Raw genomic sequence first — 23,841 nt, forward strand, 5'->3', positions numbered from 1 at the left:
TAAGAAGCCTGGATCATGAACGAGTTTTTATATAACTTAAGTGATCAGTATTTAATTTCATATTGATTACTTTTAGTGTAGACAAACTGAAGGCTATATTAAAGTACCAGTTACTAAATAATTATAATATATATTTATATACCCTAGTGTTTGAAGAAAAACCTTTAACTTTGCAAATTCTCGTTAAGCCATGATAAGCCTTCTGTTAAATTACATAGTTTGATGGAAATGACAAGGAGTTTATTTCTGGACTTAGGAATAAATAAACACTGATACAAAATCAGTTCTTTGGCTTTATCCTCATATAGTCTCAGCATACAACTACATAATGTTTGATTCATAAGGATCAAAAAATACAAATAAAATAAGCACATCACTTTTTCTTTAGTAACCATCTTAAAATGAAAAGTGAGTTCAAATGTGTTACTGCCTCTTCTAGCAGTGCTACAAACTTATTTCCCTTCCCAACAGCCTGAAGCATTCTCACAATGAGTTATTTTTGCTTGTGGAGTGTTCTGGTGTTTGCAAGAGGTGTATTACCAATGGTGTAATAATCCTGGCTCCTTCAGGAAAATGTCTGTTTCTTCTTACTCTGCTCCCTCACAAATTACCCGGTTTGATCATCTCTTGTTTAAAATGTTCAGGGAGTTAGGGTTTTATCAGAGGTCAGGCTTTTAAATGAGTTAGGAATTAGCAATTGAAGTAAATAATTTAAAACTGTTAGGTAAAAGGGAAAAACAAAAAAGCTTTGCTTATGTTGATTGAGAAGCAACAATCAGTAGGCTGCTCACAGTGAATATAAATGTAATCTGCACTCTACATATTAGAAGTTATTAGAAGCCAAGGTATTTATATATTTAGCTTTGCTTGTTATTTAGTTACCATTTCAGATTCACCTAGACCACATTGTCTATGTGTTTCTGAAGATGCAGTTTTTTTCCCAAACGGAACATGAGCAAACAGAATCAAGGACGTGTCTAGGCTGGAAGGAATCTCTGGAGATCAGATGGTCCAGCCTCTGCGCAAAGCAGGGACAGATGCAGAGTTAGATCCAACTTAAAGGTGGATGAACTAAGTCATTTTTGGGGAATTCGGTGATGCATGTACTTTTGAAAGCTTTAAAGCTGTCTCTTATAATAATGCCTTTGGGCATTGAAGTAGCACAGGTACAACTTGAAAGAAAGGGATGTGCCTTCCTTCAGGATGTTGCTGTTTAATGTTGATTTTTAAAACTTTATGTTTTAAAAATTTCCCATCTCAATATTCCAACAAGTTTGGTCAGAAAGAACATTATGCTTCCTCATGGCCTTTCACTTTCACCTGTTGCACTAAGTCAAGGGTCAAGAACAATGTTAAACTGAAATCCTGTAGTTGCTCAAACCCAAGAATCCTTTGGTGTCTTGCCACAGAATATCTTCACATATTGTCGCGTTTGTCATGTGTGTTCATCACATGGTTATTACTATTATTAAAATTTTCATTATCACCAACAACAGTTGTTTTACTTGCTCTTTTGTGTGTGTGTGTGTGTGTGTTCAAATGGCAGAATTTAGAGGCTTGCTGTCCTTGTTCTTTTCCACCCTTTCTCTCCAAAGTTACTTAGGTGGGGCATAGGGAGCTTGGAATTTTTAAGCTGGATGTGTGCTGTCTCTGCTGCATTTCAGGGGTGTTAATTTATATGTCTCTGAACATAAGCAGATGATGGCCAGAGGGAGCAATAACACTAGAATTGTCCCAGCAAGACTGAGAAGGTGATTACCAGTGTCTTGAAGAAAAATCTCAAACAGTGCTCAAGAAAGAGATAATGCAAACACAACCCTCTGAGCAGTGGAGGGCAGGATTTTACCTGCTTGCATAGTAACAACTTCATTAATTTTAAGCAATGAGGAGTTGTTGTGGATGAGGTTTCTGTCTGGCCACAGTGGTAATCTAATGTATTGTACATTTCCAAGATTCATGAGCTTTAAAATAAGTATGTTATAATGTAACTGTTTAGGGAGTTACAAGTTTTAAGAAAACAGGACATTTCCCATGGACATTTTCACATCTTACTGTTCTTTTGAGATGGGGCTCTAAAGTGAACTTTTCTTGTCGTCATTTGAAGCGGACATAATTTTTTTGGGTTTTTTGTTGTGGGTTTTTTTTCCCTCAGAGGTCTGTCTCTGCATGGAAAGGACACTGAGCTTTACTTCAGGAGTAATTACAATATTGTTTTGTATATTCTTTGAGTAACAGTTGGATTATATTTTTTTTTTCTTGTGTAAGTTTGCCTTGAAGTAAAAAGCAAACAAACCAAATGAAAACAAAGCTCTTCAAAGAGCCAAACAAACCATGACATAACAAGAAAGAAAGAGAATAAGAGGATGTAAGCTTGAAAAGTGCACTTGCCAAATAATCTTTGGAAAGGCAAATGATATGAAGGAAGGGAAGGAATTATAGTAATTTTAGAATAAAAAGTAGTCCTTAATAAAAAAAATAATAGTAGCATATAGAAGAGGTACACAAGATAGAACAAGTATGTTTAGGAAAGTTTGAGTAAAATGACCAAAAAAATGTATATTTATATAAAGGTATAATATAACATTAAATTGAGAAGGAACCTAACTGTGATGTTCTGTTGTTTTCGTTTAAACAGTTGGACAAACAGATCATTCCAGTGCAACTTTGAAGGAAGACACTGAAACTATGGAGACAAGTCCATCTGACTCAAGCACCAAGGACAATGTAGATGCTGAGAAAGAGGATTCTCATGCAGTTAAACAGTTGCCATCTTTGGAAGAAGAGGCAGAAGAGCACACATCAGAGCCACAGTCGTATGATCTGGGTTTTAAAAAGGTTTTTAAATTTGTTGGGTTTAGATTCACAGTGAAGAAGGAAAAAACAGGAAAATCAGAACCAGTTCAACTGCTTACTGTAAAAAAGGAAACACAAGCTGCTGAAGGAGCTGGTGATGAAAAAGAGGTCAGTTCAGAAGAAATAGTGATGCCTGAGGATGCACCCTCTACAGAAGACAATACCAAAGACACACTGAAGAATGAAAAAACAGAAGATGAATCTCCTAAAACACCAGAAGCAAATGAGATTTGTTCTCAGTCAGCTGCCTTAGCCACTGATACTACATCATCATTAAGAAAATTTTTTACTCAGGGGTGGACTGGATTTAGAAAAAAGAAGAGCTTTAGGAAGCCTAAAGAAGATGAACTACTTCCTTCTACAAAAGAAGAGGATCAAGAAAAAGAGGAGGCAACATTAACAACTGAAAACAGTGAAAAGAAGTCTGAGTTCGAGAAGCAAGATGAAGAGAGGAATGTGACAGAAGTAACTATTGAAGAGCATGAGAAGGACCAAACTAAAGGTGAACAGCAGGAATCAGAAAAGATTGTGGCAGACACAGGCGTCAAAGCAATTGAGAAGGAAGAGTTGATTGAGCATGATGAGCAGGCACAAAAAGAGGGTATAGCAGCAGGAGTTGTTAAAGACAGTACTGAGGAGAAAAAGGCTGATGATGATCGCGAAGGGAAACTGGTGGAAGTCTCAGAAGATCTTGGCAAAAAGGAAGAAGAAACTGAAGAAGGAGGTAAAGAAAGTGAGGTGACAGAGAAATCACTAGAAACAAGGTCAGAGGTACCACTTGTCACTGACAATGTGAATGGAGAATTGAAAACATCCTCAGAAGCCGTAGCTGCAGGAGAAAAACTGGAGTCAATGGAGAAGTCCGAGATAGATGATAGAACTGAAGTATCCTCTGAAGCAGGACCTTTGGCAACTGAAATTTCTAGTGAACAGCTTAAACCTGAAGGAAGAGAAGGAGATAAACCTGCTCCACCGGGTAAAGAAACATTTAATGAAAAAACAGAGGAAGTAGAATTTAAAATGTCACCCACAGCAGAAGACATTTCACCAGAAGAAGCTCCAGACAGAACCACAGAGAAGAGAGAAAGCAAAGAACATGAGAGAAAGCTGCCTCTGGATTCTCCTGGACTGAAGACCTTTTCTACTTCTGAACATTCAGTTGACACGGAGGGTGATCAACAGTCAATCAAACCCACTGATGGACTCCAGGGAAAAACTGACATAGTTACGAGTGATACTGTCAAACCAGATGAAATAACCCCAGAAATAACTCCTGAAGAGGCAGCTGAAAAGAGGCCTCCAGAAGGTGTCACAAATGAAGCTGAACTGCTGTCTTCTCAAGAAAAAACTAAGCTGCAAGGTAGCCCTTTAAAGAAACTTTTTACAGGTACTGGATTAAAAAAATTGTCTGGAAAGAAGCATAAAGGCAAAAGAGAAGAATCTAAGTTAGGGGAACAGGGTGAACAAATTCAGCACTTATCAGATTCCCCAGATAGTCCAGAGGAACAAAAGGGGGAGAGTTCTGCTTCTTCTCCTGAGGAGATGAATGAAGTTCCTTCTTTGGAAAAATCTGTAAATGGAAATCAAGTCACTGAAAATGAAGATGCTGCAGTTTCAGATGTGGAGCGAAAAAGAGAAAGTGTTACACCTTGGGCATCATTTAAAAAGATGGTGACTCCCAAGAAACGTGTCAGAAGATCTTCTGAAAGTGATAAAGAAGAAGAAATTGATAAGACAAAGAGTGTTGCAACGCCTGCAACTGAAAACACTGTTGATGAAAATCAGGGAGAATTAAAAGAAAATGGGATAGACCAGAAACCAGAGAAAACCACAGAAGAGCCCAAAAGAAAGGTTGACACCTCTGTGTCCTGGGAGGCTTTTATATGTGTTGGCTCTTCAAAGAAAAGAGCCAGGAAGTCATCATCATCTGATGAAGAAACTGAACATAAGCTTGGACAAGAGAACCAAAAACCAGAAGAGTCTGGACAGAGCAAAGAAACAGCAGCAGATGGAATTCTTGCTAGTTCTCAGGAAAGCGATCAAGGACAAGGGAATTCTTCCCCAGAACAAGCTGGAAGCCCATCCGAAGGTGAAGGTATTTCCACATGGGAATCATTTAAAAGGCTAGTCACTCCAAGAAGGAGATCCAAAACCAGAATGGAAGAAAGAACTGAAGACTCTGTTGTGGGATCTAGCCTGGAACATTCAACATCAGATGGTGAGCCTGGAAAAGATGAATCGTGGGTCCCATTTAGAAAATTGATGCCTGGGCGTCGGAAGAAGAAGTCAGATGGAAAGCCAGCACCATCTCATCTTAAACAAGCAAGAGACGACATGGCAGAAACAACTGAAGAAGATTCAGATATTCCAGCTGTTGTTCCTTTATCTGAATATGAAGCAGCAGAGCAGGAGAAAATTGAAGCCCAACAAACGAAAGATGCTGAAGTGATGAGAGAAAAAACCTCAGAGGAAGAGAGAGCAGAAAAATTAGAAGAGACCCTAAGAATTGAACAAGCATGTGAAGGACTGGTACATGCAGTTACTGTTACTGTTGTGGAAGGGGAAAGAGCAGTTACCAGTATTGAAGAAAGGTCACCATCTTGGATATCTGCTGCTCTGACAGAGTGCATTGAGCAGGCTAAAGAAGAGGAGGAAAAAGAAACTGAGAAAATGTTTGAATCAGATGTTATTGTGGAAGAAGCAGTGGTAGCTGATAAGACAGTGTCAGAGACAAGAAAAGACGTAAGTGATGACACCACAGCAAGTGAAACAGAGCTAACCTCAGAAGCTGTGACAGCTCTGGAGGAGAGGGCAGAAGCTTCCTGTGCTGAAGAAATGATGGAAGTGTCCCTTGCTGAGGAAACAACTGAGATGGTTTCTGCTGTTTCACAGTTGTTGGAAACCCCAGATACTACAGAGGAAGTTACACCTGTACAAGAAGTAGAGGCCACTGAAAAAAATTTGAAAGAATTAGACAAACAGACACAAAAAGTTCTTCATGAAGTTGCTGAAAGAGTCAAGTCAGCAGATATAGCACAGCTGGTTAGTGAAAGAACTATGACAGCAACTATAACTACAACAGTACAAGGAATTGAATCAGAAGTGAAAGATGATGTCAGAGATGGGAATGTTGCAGGCCAGGAAACTGGTTTGCTTGAACAGTCTTTGGAAAAAGGAGAGCACAAGGAGGATGGTCTCCAGCCTCAGGAAAGCGCAGAGAGCCTTCAGGGCCAAAACAAAGTTGAAGAAAGCGTTCTGCAAGAAGGTTCAGAGAAAAGTGAAATATCTGCTGAAATGAAAGAAAACACAGAAGGATATGAAAATGTAAATTTATTGAGAGATGAAAGCCAGGGGCAGGCATGTGAAGAAGCAGTTGTAAAAGACGGTGAAGAAATGTCTGAAGTACTGAGTATGGTAGAACCTTCATCTAATGACGGAGAGTTTCACAGCATCAAAGCAGTCACTCCCAAGGCAGAGCTTTTTGAAAAGCAGGAGCCTTCAGGACAAGAGAAAGTGTTCATAACAAAGTTGACAGTAGATGAGACTAGAGATGAATGTATTCCAGAAGTACAGACTGCAGTAAGTATTGCATGCCACACAAAGGTCGATTGGTCAAAGTCTGCAAGTGTTAGGTGTTATACCTAATTCAGAATTGGGTTGTGACAACACTGCTGTCAAGGACCTTCTTTGTGCAGTCTGAGACAACTGAAGTTCATTTACAGTGAGACACACATGTGTGTTCAGAAGCAGCAGCCACTGAAGCTTCTGTGCAGAGTGAGGTAGATGCAATTCCTCCAGAAATGGAGTGGGAGATGGTGTTTATGGATCCAAAGGTGTTGAAGCAATTGCTGTTACAGCTTCTGCACAGCATAATGTGACTGAAGATGTTATATAAACACCTGAGATAGATACATGATCTATACAGTACCATACATAGTGGATGGCATCTTCACTTGTAAGCAGAGATACAATTGTAGCTGGTGTACCTCTGGAAAGAGAGGAACATTAATTACACCACTATATACAGCTTTAAATGTGCAGGATTTATAGTGGCTGATGTGTTGATACCTTCTTCCCTACATCCCCACCCTCTTCCTGGCTTACTCTTTGTTTTAAGTGCTGTTGGCTGTCCTTTGTTTTAGGCCAGCCTTTGTTTAATAAGCTGTATGTTCCAAGAAAGTGAATATAAGCTGAGATTGGTGACCCACTGGTGTCACCACCTCACACTCTTCCCATAACCCTTCACCTTTTGCTTGTTCCTTCTGATGCTTTTTCAGCCATAATATTCCTGGTCACTCTCTACTCTTATGCTTGTTCATAGGTCTATTGCATTTCTCTGCAGGTGCAGGACAAGACAGAGGATGAAACCTCTTCCTTGAGGCTTGCAGATGAAGAGCCTGTGCTGCTGAAAGGAGAGGGCAAAAGCCTTGCTGTGGGACTAGAGTGCACAGAGGCAGTTGTCACCGTAGCCTCTGTTAAGCCTGAAAGACAAGATGAAATTCCTGACTTAGAAGAGCAAGCTTATGCTAAAGTTGTTTCTAGTAGGGCATCTGCCCAGAGAGAGGAAGAGGATGATGATGCTGTGCTTCTTGGAGTAAAAAGCACAGAAGTCACTGTTACTGAGGTTCTGCTGCAGAATGAGGCAAAAACCTCTGCCCTTCCTTCAGAAACAATTGTCTTGGCAGCAGCTGCAGATGCTGAGCCAACTTTGAAGGAAGAGACTGGCAAGCACATTACAGTAGAAGACTCTGGGTCCATCCTAGAGCCACAGGGTAGAGAAAAAACAACTGAAACCACCTTGCTGAGTGATGAAACAGAAGGTGGCAAAATGGAAGATGCTATATGCAAAAGTGAAACACACTTGGGGAGTGATACCACAGTCACTGAAGTTCCCGTGCAGGTTCAAGCAGACAGCATATCTAATTTAGCTTCAGCATGCCCAGATATCACTGAAAATGGAAGCAGTGCCCTCGCTGACATAAGTCCTGAGAAATGTGAAGCGCCAAGCAACTTAGCTGTAGAAGAGACTGTAGCAAAAGAACAAGAACTTGTAGAAACCTCAAACTGTCAAGACTTTCAGAAAGAAGACAAAAATGAGCAATTGATGGAAAGAGCCAAAGAGGTATTTGAATCTGAAAAACAGGAAGCTGTGAGAAGTGATGAGTGTTCAACTGCTGTCCAGCAAGAGGTTTTAACTGAACAAAAGGAAGGCTCTGACTCAGAGGCTCTGAAAGTGCCTGTGCCTGTAGCAGCTGCAGCAGTTGAAGAGCATGTCACAGCAGAAACCATAACACCCGCAGACATGACAGCTGAAACTGTACAGCCCTTGGCAACCACACCAGAGCAAATGGCTTCTGAAGAGGTCCCGGGTACTACCGTTGACTATTCAGGCTGTGAGACTGCAGAACTTGCTAGTACAGAAGCAGCCAAGCCTCCTGTTACTCCTGCATTCATGAATGGAATATTGGAGGAGCAAGAGAAGATCCAGAGTGCAGGGCAACCCAAAGAAAATGGTTTTCCTCTAAGGGACACTCTGTCTGTAACCCACATGGAATTTGAGAAGGACATTGTTCAGTCTGTGACTATAGAGTCCCAGAGTACAAAAATCGTATTGAACGCCATCCAAACGGCTGTACACAAATTGGCAGAAGCAGAAGACTCAGCTGCCTTTGAGTCAGAGACACACACTAAGTCCACAGGGAAAAGCCCATCCGATACAAATATGCCTGAACTTCTGGAAACTACGCAGGTGGATCATCAACTTCCAGTAGAAGAAGAAGAGAAACGAAGTAAAGAGCAAGAGCTCCAGCAATCAGGAATAGTCAAAACTGCTGCCTTAACAGAGGCTGCAGAAATTCATGCAGCTGGTGAGAAAACAAAAGACATGCTGTTAACTTCTGAGATGCTGAAAGATGGACAAAGTCAGAATTCTTTAACAATTGTGACTAGCCCTGAAGACGTTTCAAGGGAAAGTGTGAGACTCCAGAAACCAGCACTAGAACCAAATACTGCAGAAGATTCAACCAAAGACTCCCTAGACCTACACTCACCAAAATTAAGGGAAAAAGAGTTTGAGCAGATTACGGAAATCACAGACCAACATACAGGTCAGCAGACATGCAGAGAAAATGAGGAAGAACAACATCAGCTGCCAGTAGAAGATGGGAAAACACAGACATTGGAGGATGATAGTTGCCAAGAAGAAACATCTTGTGATATTCCACAAAGCCAGAACTTAGTGGCTTCTGAGGCCTTGAATGTAAGTAGCATTTTTAGCCAGCAATTTTTTGTTGTTGTTTGTTGTGTCTCTAATGTATATATTTTTTTTAAATTCTAGTGAAAGGCAGCTGCTCCCAAGTTTAACCAACAGGACATATGGTTTTTTGGTTTTCTGGGATTTTTTTCTCATTTTACTGCCACTCTCTCTGGCCACTCAACACATTGTTTCTTTTCTGTACTCTTACATTTATGGGCTTTGACTTGGCCTGTAGTTCAGGGTGGTATTCCTGGGAGGTAGAAAATGTGGTTTCCAGTTTTTCTAGATATGCATTCATATGGCACATGTTTAATGCATAGGGTTTAAGCTGCAAACACACATCCTCTCTAACAAAGCCCTCTAAAATTTTAAACAGTGTGAGTGTTGCCTTCCATGATAAAGCTGGAGTGCCTCATGTACCAAGGCTCTTTGCACTTCAGTGAAATCTGAATCAGAAATGATAGGTACAGTGTCTCTAGGATGATATCTCTAAATATTCCTAGGATATTTACTGCACTTGCTTTACTAAGACATGAGACCTTTATCTCTCCCTGTGAGGACTGTTTGGGAAAATAACGAATTCTTGAGAGACGAAGCTGTCATTAATAAAGCTTTTTTTTACTGTCATATTTCTTTCAGATGTGCTAAGCATCCATGTGGCATTTGGAGAGATGCCAGTCCTAGAGAACAACTGACAATCCTGCAACAGAACCAGGAGCTTTATTCATTACCCTTTATCCTTGGATGTTAACATTTGCCCTTTGGAAGACCTCACCTTTTTTGTCATTTCTATTAAAAAAACATTGCCTTTAATGTTGGCTATATCCACACATGTGTTTCATTTGCCCCCCGCCCCCCCAAAATACACCATTTCAACTGGAGATGCACAATTGAGTGAATGGACAGACCACTGAAATTTGTGCCACGGTTGTTGCCATCCCCTCGCTTGGTGTCCTGTCTGTCCCATCTCCTTGAATCCTTTCACTCATCCCTGAACCTCCCTCCCTTCTTTCTGCAGTCTCCCTTACCCCACACACCTTCCACAGCTGCCTTGTTTTGACCTAATAAGAGTGGCCATAAATGCTGCTCGACTGGTGTGTGAGGGGCAAGAGAAGGGCTGACTGATGACAACACATAAGACTTCTGGCCAAGTAGCAGACGTGTCTTTATCAAACAGCAGGAACTGGACCACACACAACTTCTTGAGCGAGATGCTCAAGATGGCTGCCTTTGAGTCCCATTCAGGTATCTCTGTCCACCCTTTGGTTGTGTTTGTGCAGGCCTGATTTAGTCAGAAATTATTTCTACAGTGTAGCTTGAAAGGAGGTTGAGAATACCCTTCTTCCGTTGTCCCAGACTTCAGGTCTCAGGACTGGATTGTAATGTGTTGAATATTTATATGTATGTCTTAAACCCAGTTCTGATTTTAATGTAGAGCTATGATACTTCTGTACTGTTTAGGCACACCCTTAAGTGAATTTTGTAGAGTAGCCTGGAGAGGAAATTGATACTGTTGGAGCAGAAATCAATAACATGTAGTTTCCTATTTATTGTTCCAGGTTTTTCCCCTTGTAAAATCTCTCAAAAACTTGGCTGTCTTGCTTTGAATATTTATATGTATGTCTTAAACCCAGTTCTGATTTTAATGTAGAACTATGCTATTTCTTAAAGAAACAAGGAGAGTCCTGACCTGTGTCAGATCCACCAGTCACTTCTACCACAACCCACAAATCTCACCCCTTCTCCATCCAGAGTCTGCTCATTCCTGGTCACTGTCCCATCCACCTCCAGGCCTTTCCCCATACTTACAGTCTAATATCCTTCCTGCGTACAAGCTTCCTCCTTTCCCAACCCCTGCCTGAACCTTTTTCCCACCACAGCATTTCCTGAAATCCTCCCCACTCCTAACTGTTCCCTCTCCTTAATGTGGGGGGATTAGGACAGAAGGTAAGGGCTTGGTGAGGAATTCTGTCTATTTGGATTGCAAAAAGCTGGGTGAGACCTGTGGGGTGCCGAGATCTTATAAACCTTCATGTAAGTGAATTGGACTAACAACAACTGTAGGCCAGAGTGAGCAGGATGAGCTAAAGACAAAGAAGCCCCAAAACTGAGAGCCCTGGGACTCCCAACAGGAGTTGGTCCTCTCTTTTGTTGTTCACATTAAAATCAAATACGGGGTACAAGTCACTACTTTCAGCTCTGATTTCTAAAGTGAAGGTTACAGATCGCACTTTGTGAAACTGATGCCCATCAAGTTGAACAATAGCTCACTATCCTACCTGTATAGTAATTTATTTTAAAATCAACTTTTAGTGTACAAATGCTCTTGTTATGGCAGGTGCTTGCCTCTACTGGAGGCTGCACATACAGCAAGCAATGTGACTGATTGCACTGGTGTGATTGCACCATCTGGTGCTGCCCTATGTGGAAGCATCAAAAAACTTTTCCTTACCTCAGAGCAAATTATATAAATATTTAAAGCCGAACAATGTGGTTTCAAGCAATCCAGTCTATCTCTGTCCACTGCGAGCAGCAGCTTTCCCCCTTAGCTTTGGGCAATTCCAACAACTTCGATTGGTTTCCACAGGTTTAAGTTGGCTTGCAAGTTAATTGTGCTCTTAATAACACCTCACAAGTGCAAACTTGGCTGAATTTGTACAAATTGTATACCTACGTACGTTAAGCCATATATTGCAATAACTGCAGCAGGTAAAACGAAATAACAGTAGCATGACCTGTGTAATCCTGATTCTTAACGTTTGTAGCTCCAAAGCTGTTAATAATATGTAAAGTTAATTCTTGTCTGAACCTCATTTAAATAAAGCTAGCTTTACCACAGTGTAAATTGTCTGTTGGTAGTAAATGGACAGGCGAGTGCTTTAACTTGCCCGTTTTCTCCATTAATCGAGGGCCTAGGTAAGCAATGCAACAAACTTAACTATAAAACAAATACAAAAGCTGCTTCTTAGATCTGATGGCTAAAAGACACTGCACCCAAAACCACGCTGGTGGTGCAAGGAGCATGCCTCCACATAATGATAATACTTTGTTCCAGCATATTGCTTTGGCCTCTGAAACACTTATTTGAGACTGTGACTTCTGGCCTGTGCTTAAAAGCTTGAAGCTTTCTCTAATCCAATGTATTGGGTTACCAAATTTGATTTTGTGTTTTTAAGGTAGATTTTCATTGATTAAATAAAGTACAACTGCAAATTTGTTCTAATGTGTGTCTGTGATGGGTTTTTTTCAGCTTGCTTAATGTAATTTACTTTGTGATGGTTGCTTCATCTTCAGAGAGTTAGATTTGCTCCTGACAATTCATTTCTTGTTGACTGATGTTCAGCTTTCGGTGTGAGTTAAAGGAACTAATTATAGAATTAAACTGTGATTTGGTTGTAAGTTTCTACAAAATATGCATGCTTCAGAAGAAGCAGTAGGCATAAGGTACTTCAGAAGATGGGAACAAAATCCCCCTCCATTCAATTCAAAATAGCAATATTCAGTGAGTAAGAATGAAAAAAAAGTCACAGAATCATATGCCTTGTTGATATAGGTGAAGTACAATAAAACCCCACCAAAGTGATAACATGCAGGTCCACAGAAAAATTGGCACAGAGTAGTAGATTAGGGGCCTTAAGCCCATAACTGGTATCTTCTAAGTTCCCCTACTTCTGCTTAGCTGGGGTATACTCCTCATTGCACTGAAAATCCATAAGTGTTTCTGATTTGCATTCATAGACTGCGTCTCAGATATTCACATTTTTCCAGTTGTCCATTATGCTATGGCTGAGGTATCTCAAAAGACTAGCAGATTCACACCTGAGCTCATCTTGTAAAGCTACACATTTACCTTCCTTTCTCAGCTAAGATGCTAAATCTGGTACCTGTAAGTACTTTCCTGCACTGTGGTTGCAGAAAGCACAGGGATGTTGAAACACTGCAGGATCTTTGTCCCTCTTCTTGCTTCCATATTGAATCAGAGGCCTTCTGCTGCAAGTGCCTGACCTTACTGTCCAACTCTGGCATCTGGAGATGTAGATCAAGTCAGCATCTCTCAGTAGAATTTGTGGTCAAGGCACACAGCCTCTGCCAGTCCTTTTGCAAGGTTTATGCATTTATACTAGTCTGTTACTGGTTAACAGAATAATAAATAAAGTAGGAATTGGAAGACCAAGCTTCTTGTATCCCAGGGAGGTTTGTGTGCTATTTTCTCTTTTGTAAGGTTGTTTTATTAGCAATAGCTCAAGTATCCTGCCTATTAGCTCAAGCTATGGAAGAGGATCTGGCTTTCCCATTCAGATCCAGAACATATGGCAAACAGCTGTGCTCACTGAGGAACCTGCACAGCTTCCATACAGCAAGTGCTGGGGATGGTCAGGCAGCTTGCCAAAAGCCCAGAGGATTCCTGAGATGGTCATGTCCGGATGCCAAACACTAGATATTTGTCATTCACACTGCCATGTGGGAACAGAGCAAGCCTGAGGAGGCTGATGGCCCCGCAAGGGAGGATGTGGTTTGGAATGAGGGGCAATGGGGAGCAGAAGGCCAGTGAGGTTGGCAGCGCAGGGTTTGGAATCCTGATTTTGGGGAAATGGATGCAATGTGTTTAAAGAGGCTGACTTGTAGCTTTGTGAACATTTTAAAGTGCTGCTAGCAAGATGAAAGCTTAGCCACCACAATACTAATAATTCATATAGGGCTCATGCAATTTCAAGTCACACACTAAATTTAGTCTTTACAAAAGTACGAATGAAAGATAAGGGTGTAGTAAAGGCCTGTATCTGTTTTGCTCCAACACCTTCTTAAAAAAAAAGTAATATAAACTCTTTAAAATAGGAAGAACAGTTTGAAGTGTCTCCTGTTCAAGCTTTGAAATGACATCTGTGTCCAAAGCTTGAAAAAAACAAATATCTCACTCCTTAGTGCAAGGACTAATGATATGACGAAATGAGCGAAGCAGAAGCCCAATATGTCATGGGAGCTGCTTCCTGGGTATGGTCTCTGTGTAAAGTCCTGTGGCAGCTTCACCCTGTCCTCACAGTCTAGCCTAGTTATGTTCTCTGTCCCTCCTACAAAGGCACCAGATTAGAAAGAAGAACCAGCAAGATGCTGTTCCCTCTAAGCAACTAAACAAGAGGGAATTGTAAAAAACTGCAAGGCATTTACAAGCCAGCTGCTCTCCTGGAAGGCAGACATCCCAAGAAGCCTTTGGGAAGTGGTCTAACAGTAATCTTTGCCTCCTCCTCGGTGCAATATTCCCTTGTCACAGTCTTGTGTGGCCCCTCAGCCTCAGACTGCTTGGCCTCCTCTCCCCTGCTTGAGACCTCTGCTTAGTAAGCATGTTCCTTGTGAACTTTTAAACTCACTCTAGATTTCCAGCAGCCAGTCCCAGGATCTGCGTGACATAGTCAGTGGTGCCTGTAATTTCCCATAGAAATGGCTGTATGAAGTGGAAAGCTTGTCATACAACCACCTGTACTAACACTTCTCTCTTTTACCTTTCCGGTGGTACCTATGGTACCCAGGTAGCTTTCACAAACTGAAAGACAAAGAGAGGTGATACTCAGTCAATACTTGAGACCAGCTACCTGGCTAATGCATACTCCAGGATTCAGGGTGTTCAGACCCAAGGCTTGAATCCAGGGTTCAGGTTGCCTCCACTCCACACAGCGTTGGGAGCAAGTGTCTCATGCATCTGGCCCCAGACACCAGCACTAGCATGGCATCTTGTGCATGCTGAGGAGGAGAGTGACTGGGATTTGAATTTCACTTGCTCTTGTAGTTGAAGAGGTAGCCAAAAAGAAGTAAAGTTTTCAAGGCTGGCTCACTAAAGCAAAGGAGGCTGGTGGGTTATGTACAGCTCCAGGGGAAGGCTGTGCTTAAGGAAGACAGGGCAAGAGGGGAAAGGTTGGCCAGACTGTTTGAGGTGCTGACTGAAAAGCTAGCCTTCCCCACAGTCCCTCATGGTTATCTGGGTGTTCACTCAGAAGAAACTTTGCTTATCCCAAATGCATTTCTTTATTTTATCTCCCAGACGGTCTTCTCACTATCATTTCACAAGAGCAATTAAGAGTTACAAAGACAAATATGACCTGCCTATTATTCTGGATCTGTCACAATCTCCTTTACATTAGAATATTTACTGAGCAATCTTGAAATATCACATTATTCTCTTTGGCATAAGTCTCCCTGCTGGGGAAATGCTTTTATTGGATTTTTGCATAATCTGTCTTGATCCTACAATTGGATTCAGGCTCATAAATCCTCTCTCCTCCCCGCAGTTGAGCCAGTTAATGCCTCGCAGATGCAGGGGAGGAACTTATATCAGCATGAATGGTGTGGCAGAGGCTGGGCATTCTGCTTACAGTTCTTCATACAAGAGTATATTTAATTCTTAAAAAAACCCCAAAAGACAAACTCCTTAAGGCAGCATTGCTACTGATGGGTAAAAGTAGGCTCATATTCACTGTGTCAGCATATGGACTATGCTAAAATTGCTATTTTGTTTTGTTCCACTCATAACCAAGAGGTGCTCATGGAAAGAAAAGGTACTTCTTTCTGCAATAATTTCTTCATGTGTCTCAAGGCTCTGGACATTCCTGTTATTTGTTAGTTATTATTTTTTCCAATGAAAGAGATATCACATTTTGTTTTCACTTTCCCATTAAGAGCTTGGGTCACTGGGGAGCATCAAGCCTTACAAATAGTAGAGATGGTTTTGCTTAAAACTTCAAAAACTCCTATTTTGGCTTGTGGCTAATGCATAGGAGCATAGTGATGATGCACTATAGCAAACCAATCTGTTACACTTCTAGATCACACCGTAGAAAGAAGGAACCTTGACACATCACTGAAAAATAATGTAATGCCTCTTGATTTTGAGTTGTAAACTATGTATTGATTAATTGTCCCCACTAAATGGCAAGGTACATCTGGCGGGAAAGTAGCAGTGAGTGGTACTTATGACAACGTACAGGGAAGCTGAAGAGCACAGTTGGAGGACTGCAGGAGCAGAGACGAACATGCATCAAGTGATGTAAGATTGCTGTAACTGTAAACAAAACCGTTTATGACAAGCCTAGCATTAGAAGAAAACCAGAGAGGCTTCACAATCTGTTGCAGATTGAAATTGAAAGCCAGAAAGATAGTGAAATGGCTTGAAAAAAAAAAGCAAGTCCTTTCATTGAATATTAATTTGTGATGTTTGCAGTAACACAAGAGAGTAAAACAGCTCATCCAGAGCAGCCAGGGAAAGTAGGATGCATGCAAGCAGTGAGAGCTTCCTGGGTGCTGCAGATCTCACTCTGCGCAGTCAGTGGGAAATGGAAGAAGTGGGATCTTGTTTATTTATTCTCTACCTTTTTTGTACTGTAACCAGGAAATACACAGTACTGGATTTGGAACCTGGTTTATGTACTGGACTTTTATACTTTCCGCTGTGAAGATAGTGCTTTCTCTTTCTGCAGGAGAAAAGGGGGGTAAGAGTTCTAAAAATCTGCTAAACCCAGGAAATATTAAGGTATCTGGACAATTAATTATGATTTGTGATGTGTACAGTTCAGTGTAGTTCCGTTTTCCCCCTCATTATCTGTTTTCTGAAGAAACAGAAAGGGATTGGCTCCTACTCTAGATATAGGACACAGACCAAAGTACAGAAAGTTATGTTTGAATTTTAAATGAGCTGGACTGAAATATTAATGATTCTTCAGCTCAGAAGAGCTAAAAATAGACTTTTGAATGAGTAGTGCTGAGGTTAGCCTGTTTTATATTCAACAAAAAAGTACACTTCTTTTGGATTCTGTTGTGAACTCAAAATGTAACCAAACTGTAGGAATAGAGTGTCCCTTAAGGTAGAAGATACCCTGTTTTTTAAGCAGGGAAAAGTAAATAGTAGCTGCTGCTTGGAGAATTAACGTTTTTCACTCCCCACCCCAGCCCTTGGAAAGTGGTGCTCTGTGTGTGCATGTATGCCTCCAAACATGTACTCCCACTGACAGGATACGCTCAGGCTCTATCTCCTCTCTGGGCCTGGGGACAGGGAACTGTGGCAGTTACACTGAAGCCAAAATAATTACTTCCCCTTGGCCTTGTACTCCCCTAACATAGCTGGAATGCAGCGTGCAGGGGTGCTCCACTGAAGTTTCACTGCCACCTACTCATCAGCCCTGGTTCTTTCCTGCACTTCCAAAAGAGTGTGCAGACATAAAACAACCTCTTGGGGCTCATACCCCCTTTCTATCCAGTTCTCCTCACTCAGGGCCAGAGGTCTTGTCATGTATGGACATCCCAGAGGCTGAGGATGGACCTGAGAATCCCAGGTCCTTGCTGAGGACGTTGTTCTTTGCTATTCTCCAAGCCCCTTCTGCATACAGCGTGTCTCCCTGCAGGAACTGAATGCTCCGATCTAAAGGTTTCCTTTTCTGCACAGAGGCAAAAATTTGAATAAAAGTAATACATCCTGGAGTTTAGGAAACTGACTCTGCCTCTCACCCTTCACAACATTTATTCCCATATATATTCCTATCTATCTATCTATCTATCATTACCTCAAAGTGCTTACAGCAGGAAAGGCAGATACTCATTCAAGGCTCTCCCACAGGTCTTCCCACGGCAGTGTCCTTGCCAAGATGCTGAGGACAAGGGCAGGTCAGTTGCAGTGAAAGTGTTATTTCCTGCCTTCTGAATGATTGAGTGACACCAAGGCATCAGCTTGGTCCTGGTCAGCCCTGCATGCCAGATGTAGCTGTATAAGGAAGTTTTTTTCTCATCGGTAAAGATGTGACAAGGTCCCCCTCTTGTGTACTTGCCACTGCCAAGAGTTTGTGCCTTTGAGTGTTCCTCTGTACCCCACCATGCAAAGGGCTGTGCTCTCCGGTGAGGCTGTGAGAGTCCTTTCTGACAGGCTTGCCAGGGCAGCCTCTCAATGCAGGAATGCTGCCATAGAAATGCTCTCCGGGGTGCAGAGCCCACCGCCGACAGGGGCTGTGGGAGGACGAGCAGGAGGCCTGAGTGGCTGCACTGGAGCGACTGCACCATCTAGTGTTGTCTTCTGCAAGCTCACCGCTCGCCTTCCAGCCAGACACAGGCTCAGCAGCCGCCTCTCCACTCCACACGGGTGGCACCGCAAGTGCTGGAGAAACTGATGTGGCAGGGGCAGCAGCTTCTTCTGCCGCTGGCTTCCCTGTTCGGTGCATGTCCAACCAGCGCAGACAGACAGCTGTTAAAGAGAAGCAGCACAACATGGCCGTAGCTTCAGCGTGCTGTGAAGGGGCAGTGCAGGGTGAGTCCTAGGCTGCAGGCTGTATCCAGTGCCAGGCTGAATGGAGTCAGGAAGCAGCAGCAGTAGGGCCCAGACCCACTGTGGCTGCTCACTCGGCCCCTGCTCAGGTGTAGACCAGACTTTTGAGATGGAAGGCAGGAATACACCAGCTTAACCCAAATAAGCCTTTGGCGGCAGGTGCTGCAGCATCTGGACTGCTGAGGCTCTCCTGCTTCCTGGGGTGACAGAGGAGACACCTGCAGTGTGATAGAAAGGAAGCTGAAGGAGCATCAGAATCATCACCTTTAGCCAGGGTTAAGTGGCAATACCTTCCAAGAGGTCCTCCGGCATATCTTAGCAGACAGACCAGTATATATTATAAATGATAAAAAACAGCAGAGAACCTCAGTAAAACTAAATGTAACAGAAAAGAGCTTACCTATCTCTGCAAAAAAGGAGAAAGCAAAATGGGGAAATAGAGAAACCTTCACAGTCATGACTGAGCAGAAGTGGCTATAGAAAATACATTTCTCTAAAGATCAGTTAAATGTGCTGAGTCAGTTACATCTTCTGACAACACCTGTTTTACAGCGATTGGCTGAGTTTGCCTCAGAGACCCTTCATGATGATCCTCTGCCATCTGTACCCAGGGGTGGTGGTGACCCAATACAACTTAAGAAAGTAATGACTGAAGCAAAGGATTTTAGGGATGTGAGCTCTGGGGTACCTTCACCTATCAGCATTGACACTAGGTTATGAATATGTAGGAAACAAGATCAGTCCAAACAGCTGCTACTTGCCTTTCTGAGGATTCAAGCACCAAGGTGTTGTGGTAGTTAATGGCCTCTACTTTACACATTCCCCATGACAGAAGAGCCCAAATGTAGATGGGAGATAAGGGCACTTGCCAAGGATAGCCTTTACTTAGCAAACAATTAGTTTCAATTGTGCGCATCCATGTGCAAGTTACTACCCATCTAGTGGCCAGGGCTAAATTAATTCTGTCTAATAGACCAGCATTATAATGGACCTTACTCTTAGGGCCCCATGATAGGTGCCCTTTAGATAGGTCACTTCTAGGAATGGATTTAGAAAAAGGTCAGTTGTGGGTGGACCCATGGGGAAAGCAGTAAACAAGGCCAGTCACCCTCTTACCACACCGTTTGTCTCTGATGCAGCACTGTTAGTCTGTTCCAAGCAGACGCCACCTCAGCCCATAACAAGCTGGTTAGCACTCTACATTGCAAGTTCCCTCCTGGTGCCATCCATCCTCTTGCTGAACTGACAAAGCAGATGAAAGACCAGGGAAGCCTTGACAAGTCTCATTCCCTACAAGGCCTCAAAAGAAGCCTGATGGCAAGTGGCAACTAACAGATTGCGGAGGTCTGGTCACTGTTGGCAAATTGCTCACCGCGGCTGCTCCCAGCACAGCTAATATAGTCAGTTCTCTTAATGACAGATGGCACCTCTCAGGGTGAAAGTTCTGGCTTTTATGATCACAGCACCGGCAGCAGATAGGATGAAGTTTGCTTTCATTTGAGAAGGACTCTAGTTTACGTTTACTCACCTATCCCAAGGTTTAACCTATAGTCCCACAGATATGCTGCATTGGCTGAATAGCTGGAAATGTTAAAATTTCCACAAGAGGTCACTGTGGGGCAGCGCATCGGTCGTGTCTTAACACGTGGCCGCTGCCCAGAACCCGTAAACACCCTACAGACACTTGTTGCAACGTACCCACAGCCAACTGAGGTAGAGATACCAGAAGAACAAAACAAGGGCCCAGACATGAATCCATCTTTTGGTGAGTCAGATAGATAGGTAGGAGAAAAACAGCCTCTGACGATACACTAGAAGAAATCCAATAGTTATCCCTGCCCCAGAATAAGGAAGGTGTTATGTGCCATACTAGGGGCTTTAGGATCTTGGACAGATTTAGTGTAATAGCCTGACAATTATATAACTTGCTAAAGAAAAATGCAATTTGAAAATGGACCTCATAACACAACGAGGCCCCTAGAACTATGTAAAGAAAAACATAAATGTGTGTCAGTCATTGGAATTCATCCACCTGAAATAACTATACATCCAGGTGGGAGAGAGTGGGTATCAATGGGGACTAGAGCAATTGGGGCTGCCTGGATCCAGGCAACATCACATCACCCTGGGCTCTAAATCACAGAAGAAATTTGTGTAAGAATCCACTTCAATTAAATATTTAGATATAGTCTCTCCCTACACTATTTACTTCACTTGCTTAACTGAGGCCTTTGTTATCTCCACCTCTGACAACTGCTCGGGAAAATAAGATGACCTTGAGAGAGTAAGTTGCCATTACTATTGCTTTTTAAATTGTCATCTTTCTGTCACGTGGCATTTGGAGAGATGCCAGTCTCAGACAGCAACTGGTAAAGCTGTGGCAGAGCCAGGAGCTTTATCCACGAGGCTGAATTCAGGGATGCTAACACTTGCTCTTTTGAAGATGTCACCTTTTTGTCATGATCATTAAAAAAGGCAATGCTTTTAATGCCCAGTATAGCTATGTGTGTGATGCATGCAAAGGTCTGCATAGCTGACCCAAGATCCTGGCAGATATCTCAACCCACTGCCCTCTCCAGGGGCAGCAAGGACTTTCCCACCTCTTCTCCCTTTTCCTATGAAGTGATAGGGACAGAAACAGGGGCATCTCCTGTGTATGCTCTCAGGTAAAAGGGAAAACTGACGCTGAAATTAAAGAAGACAGAGAAAGAAGGGGAGAAAACCACATTCTCTTTAGTGCTGCAATGCTTGCAATACCTGTTTGGCATCATTCCAGCCGAATAGGCAGTGTCCTTTTCCTGCACTCTACAACAGCTGTTACACAGGCTGTTTGCAGCCTTCCCTTTCCTTCTGCAGCTCCACTCCAGTGAGAGTGTCCTGCTCTGCTTCTCTCCCAATCCTAACCCTAATCTTAAACTCACACTCTGGTTGTAAATTGAGCCTTATCTAAAATCCCTTGTCCTGCTGTAAGGTTAAAAACTCTTTGGGAGGGCAGTGTGGCCCCTTAGTCACATTTAGGTGAATTATTCTGGGGCTGGTTGTGGCTTTTCTGCACTGATACTGCAGTCTAAGGGAGCACTGGGATTGTCACCTTCTTGGCAGGTCCAGCATGACTGGCTGCAGTGAAAGCCTTTGCCACAAACGGCCCTGGCAGCTGGAGAGGCAGTGCCATTCCTGGACTGCACCATCTCTTCAGCAGGTGGAGAGACCCCGGAGTCTCTCTTTGGTTTCTGTGTAGCTAGAGCAACTTGCCTGGGTAATCATAACACACTGCTTAGAGCAGGATGGTACCAAGAAATGCACCCTCTTGGTTCCATCAGACATCGGAGAAGAATTTTTTCCACTCAGCTGTTCAGGTTTTAAAGACAAACTGAGGAAGTGCTCTCTTCTATCATGCTTATGAGCTGATACTTCTGCAAAACCACCTGCCACTCTTCAGTTAGAGCAATTCAGCGCTACCCAGGATGCAGGTTAAAGACATCAGTGCTAAGTGCCAGGGCTATTGTATCTCTATTTCTCAGATCTCAGAGCTATGTTTACTAGCGTTTCTTGACAGCGATACGAAAATAATGTGCTTGTTTCTCACATAAGAGTCACTATTGAGGTGTGGCACGGCAAGTGAGTATTGCTACCAGCAGCCACATGCCAGAGCAAATAAACACTACTGACAGCAGCAGCTGCACTTGTTTCCTCTCACCATGCCAAACCTCAGCTTCTCTAAGCACTCTGGAGGAGACCATTGGCAGGGCTTGGCCAGAAGCAGAGTTAGCAGTCACCTCACACTCCCTTGCAGAAGTATGAGGAGCAGGGAAATACTTTATATAACATTGCAACACTAGCTAACTTTCTCATGGGCCTATCAAGGCCTTGTGCTGAGACACAAATACAGGTCTTGAGAACTTTTAACTTCTGTATATGTCTTGGTTTTGGCTGGGATAATTTTCTCTCTAGTAGGTGATACAGTGCTGTGTTTTAGATTTAGTATGAGAATAATGTTGGTAACACAGTAATAGTTTAGTTGTTGCTAAGTAGTGCTTATCCCAAGTTACGGATTTCTCAGTTTCCCATGCTCTGTCAGCGAGGAGGTACACAAGAAGCTATGAGGGAGTGTGGCCAAGGCAGCTGATTTGAACTAGCCAAAGGGTTATTCTATGCCAAAGAACATCATGCTTGAGTATATAAACTGGGGAGAGTTGGTGGGGAGGGGCAGATCGCTGCTTGGGCATCGGTCAGCAGGTGTTGAGCAATTGCATTGTGCATCACTTGTCTGTCTTGGGTTTCTCGCACTTCTTTTGTTATCTTCTTTTAAATTATTATTACTACTATTTTTTAAAAAAATCAATTATGAAATTGTGCTTATGTCAACCCAGGAATGCAGATGAGGAGGAGGAATGAGCAAGAAGCTGCATGATGTTTTGTTGCCAAGTGGGGTTAAGCAATGAGAGTAGGACAACTTTTTGTAGCAGAAAGCAAGGATCTATGTGTCACAGTTTCTGCAGGGGGAAAAAAAAAACCCCAAAACATCAACACAAACACCATCTCCAAGTTCCTAGTATGTTCTTCTCTTTAAGACAGAGGCATAAACCCCATGCTAAGAGATTTCTGACCGCTGAGCTCAAGAGAACTGCAGGTGGTGCCCCCATTCTCTGGGGCAAGTATACTGCATTTGGTGGCACCTTCTCTTGCCAGGCAGACAGGGGCAAGGGGAAAGCACCAGCCTCAGGAGAAGCACTATCATCAGAGTGCTGCTACTGCTAGGTTGGCAGAGCAGAAGCCGGGTGTTCTCAGGTCTGTCTGTGAAAGACAATGAAACGCACAAGGCCCCACTTCCACTCTTGGTGTACAATGGGGGCATGGTCCAACTGCATTGTCAAAAGTGTTGCTGTAGCAAGCTGCTCAAGGGACATATCTGCCTTGCCAAGGTACCGCAGAAACTTCTGCAACGTCAAAACCCTCTATGAATGTAAAACACCTTAGTGTTACTTCTGTGCCTTGTATGTTGCCTACTCTCTTAAAAGGAAACAGCTAATACAATATAAAAATCCCCAACCCAACTGAAAAACCCAACCCCTACGCCAAACCAGGAAAGGTGGTGACCTTAGAGGCACAGTCACGGGTTTACAGTTGAGGCGGCTGCTTCCTGAGCAACTAGCGGCATTTGGGCTTTCCCCGAAAAGCAGTTTGAGCTGCTGCTTCACCACATAGCTCTGCACCCAGATTTCAGCCGACTCCTTCAGCTGATTTTTGCTTTTGTTTCGCGTGCGGCAGGCGGCGCTCGGAAAAGACCAGTGACACTGTGGCCCTTTGCTCTAAGACACGAACACCTCAACCCATGGAGACTCACTCCACAGGGCAGCAATACTCCGGCCTCCCAATCACTCTGGCCTGAAGGGAAGCTCATACATTACTCCTGTGGGCGTTATTAAACCATCAG

General features: G+C 42.8%; 1 protein-coding gene across 2 annotated transcripts in view; it reads left to right on the plus strand.

Annotated features, from left to right (window-relative positions):
• AKAP12 (A-kinase anchoring protein 12) overlaps window positions 1-12,332 on the plus strand; it is a 31,462-nt gene extending 19,130 nt beyond the window's left edge. For both annotated transcript variants that reach the window (XM_061988982.1, XM_010199530.2), the window contains 3 exons: window positions 2,636-6,432; window positions 7,196-9,112; window positions 9,749-12,332. In XM_061988982.1, the coding sequence (XP_061844966.1) occupies window positions 2,636-6,432; window positions 7,196-9,112; window positions 9,749-9,757 (5,723 nt within the window). In that variant the 3' untranslated portion in view covers window positions 9,758-12,332. The remainder of the gene's footprint in view (window positions 1-2,635; window positions 6,433-7,195; window positions 9,113-9,748) is intronic.
• The last annotated feature ends 11,509 nt before the right edge of the window (window positions 12,333-23,841 follow it).

This window comes from Colius striatus, chromosome 2 (genome assembly GCF_028858725.1).
Source record: "Colius striatus isolate bColStr4 chromosome 2, bColStr4.1.hap1, whole genome shotgun sequence".
Classification (NCBI taxonomy): Eukaryota; Metazoa; Chordata; class Aves; order Coliiformes; family Coliidae; genus Colius; species Colius striatus.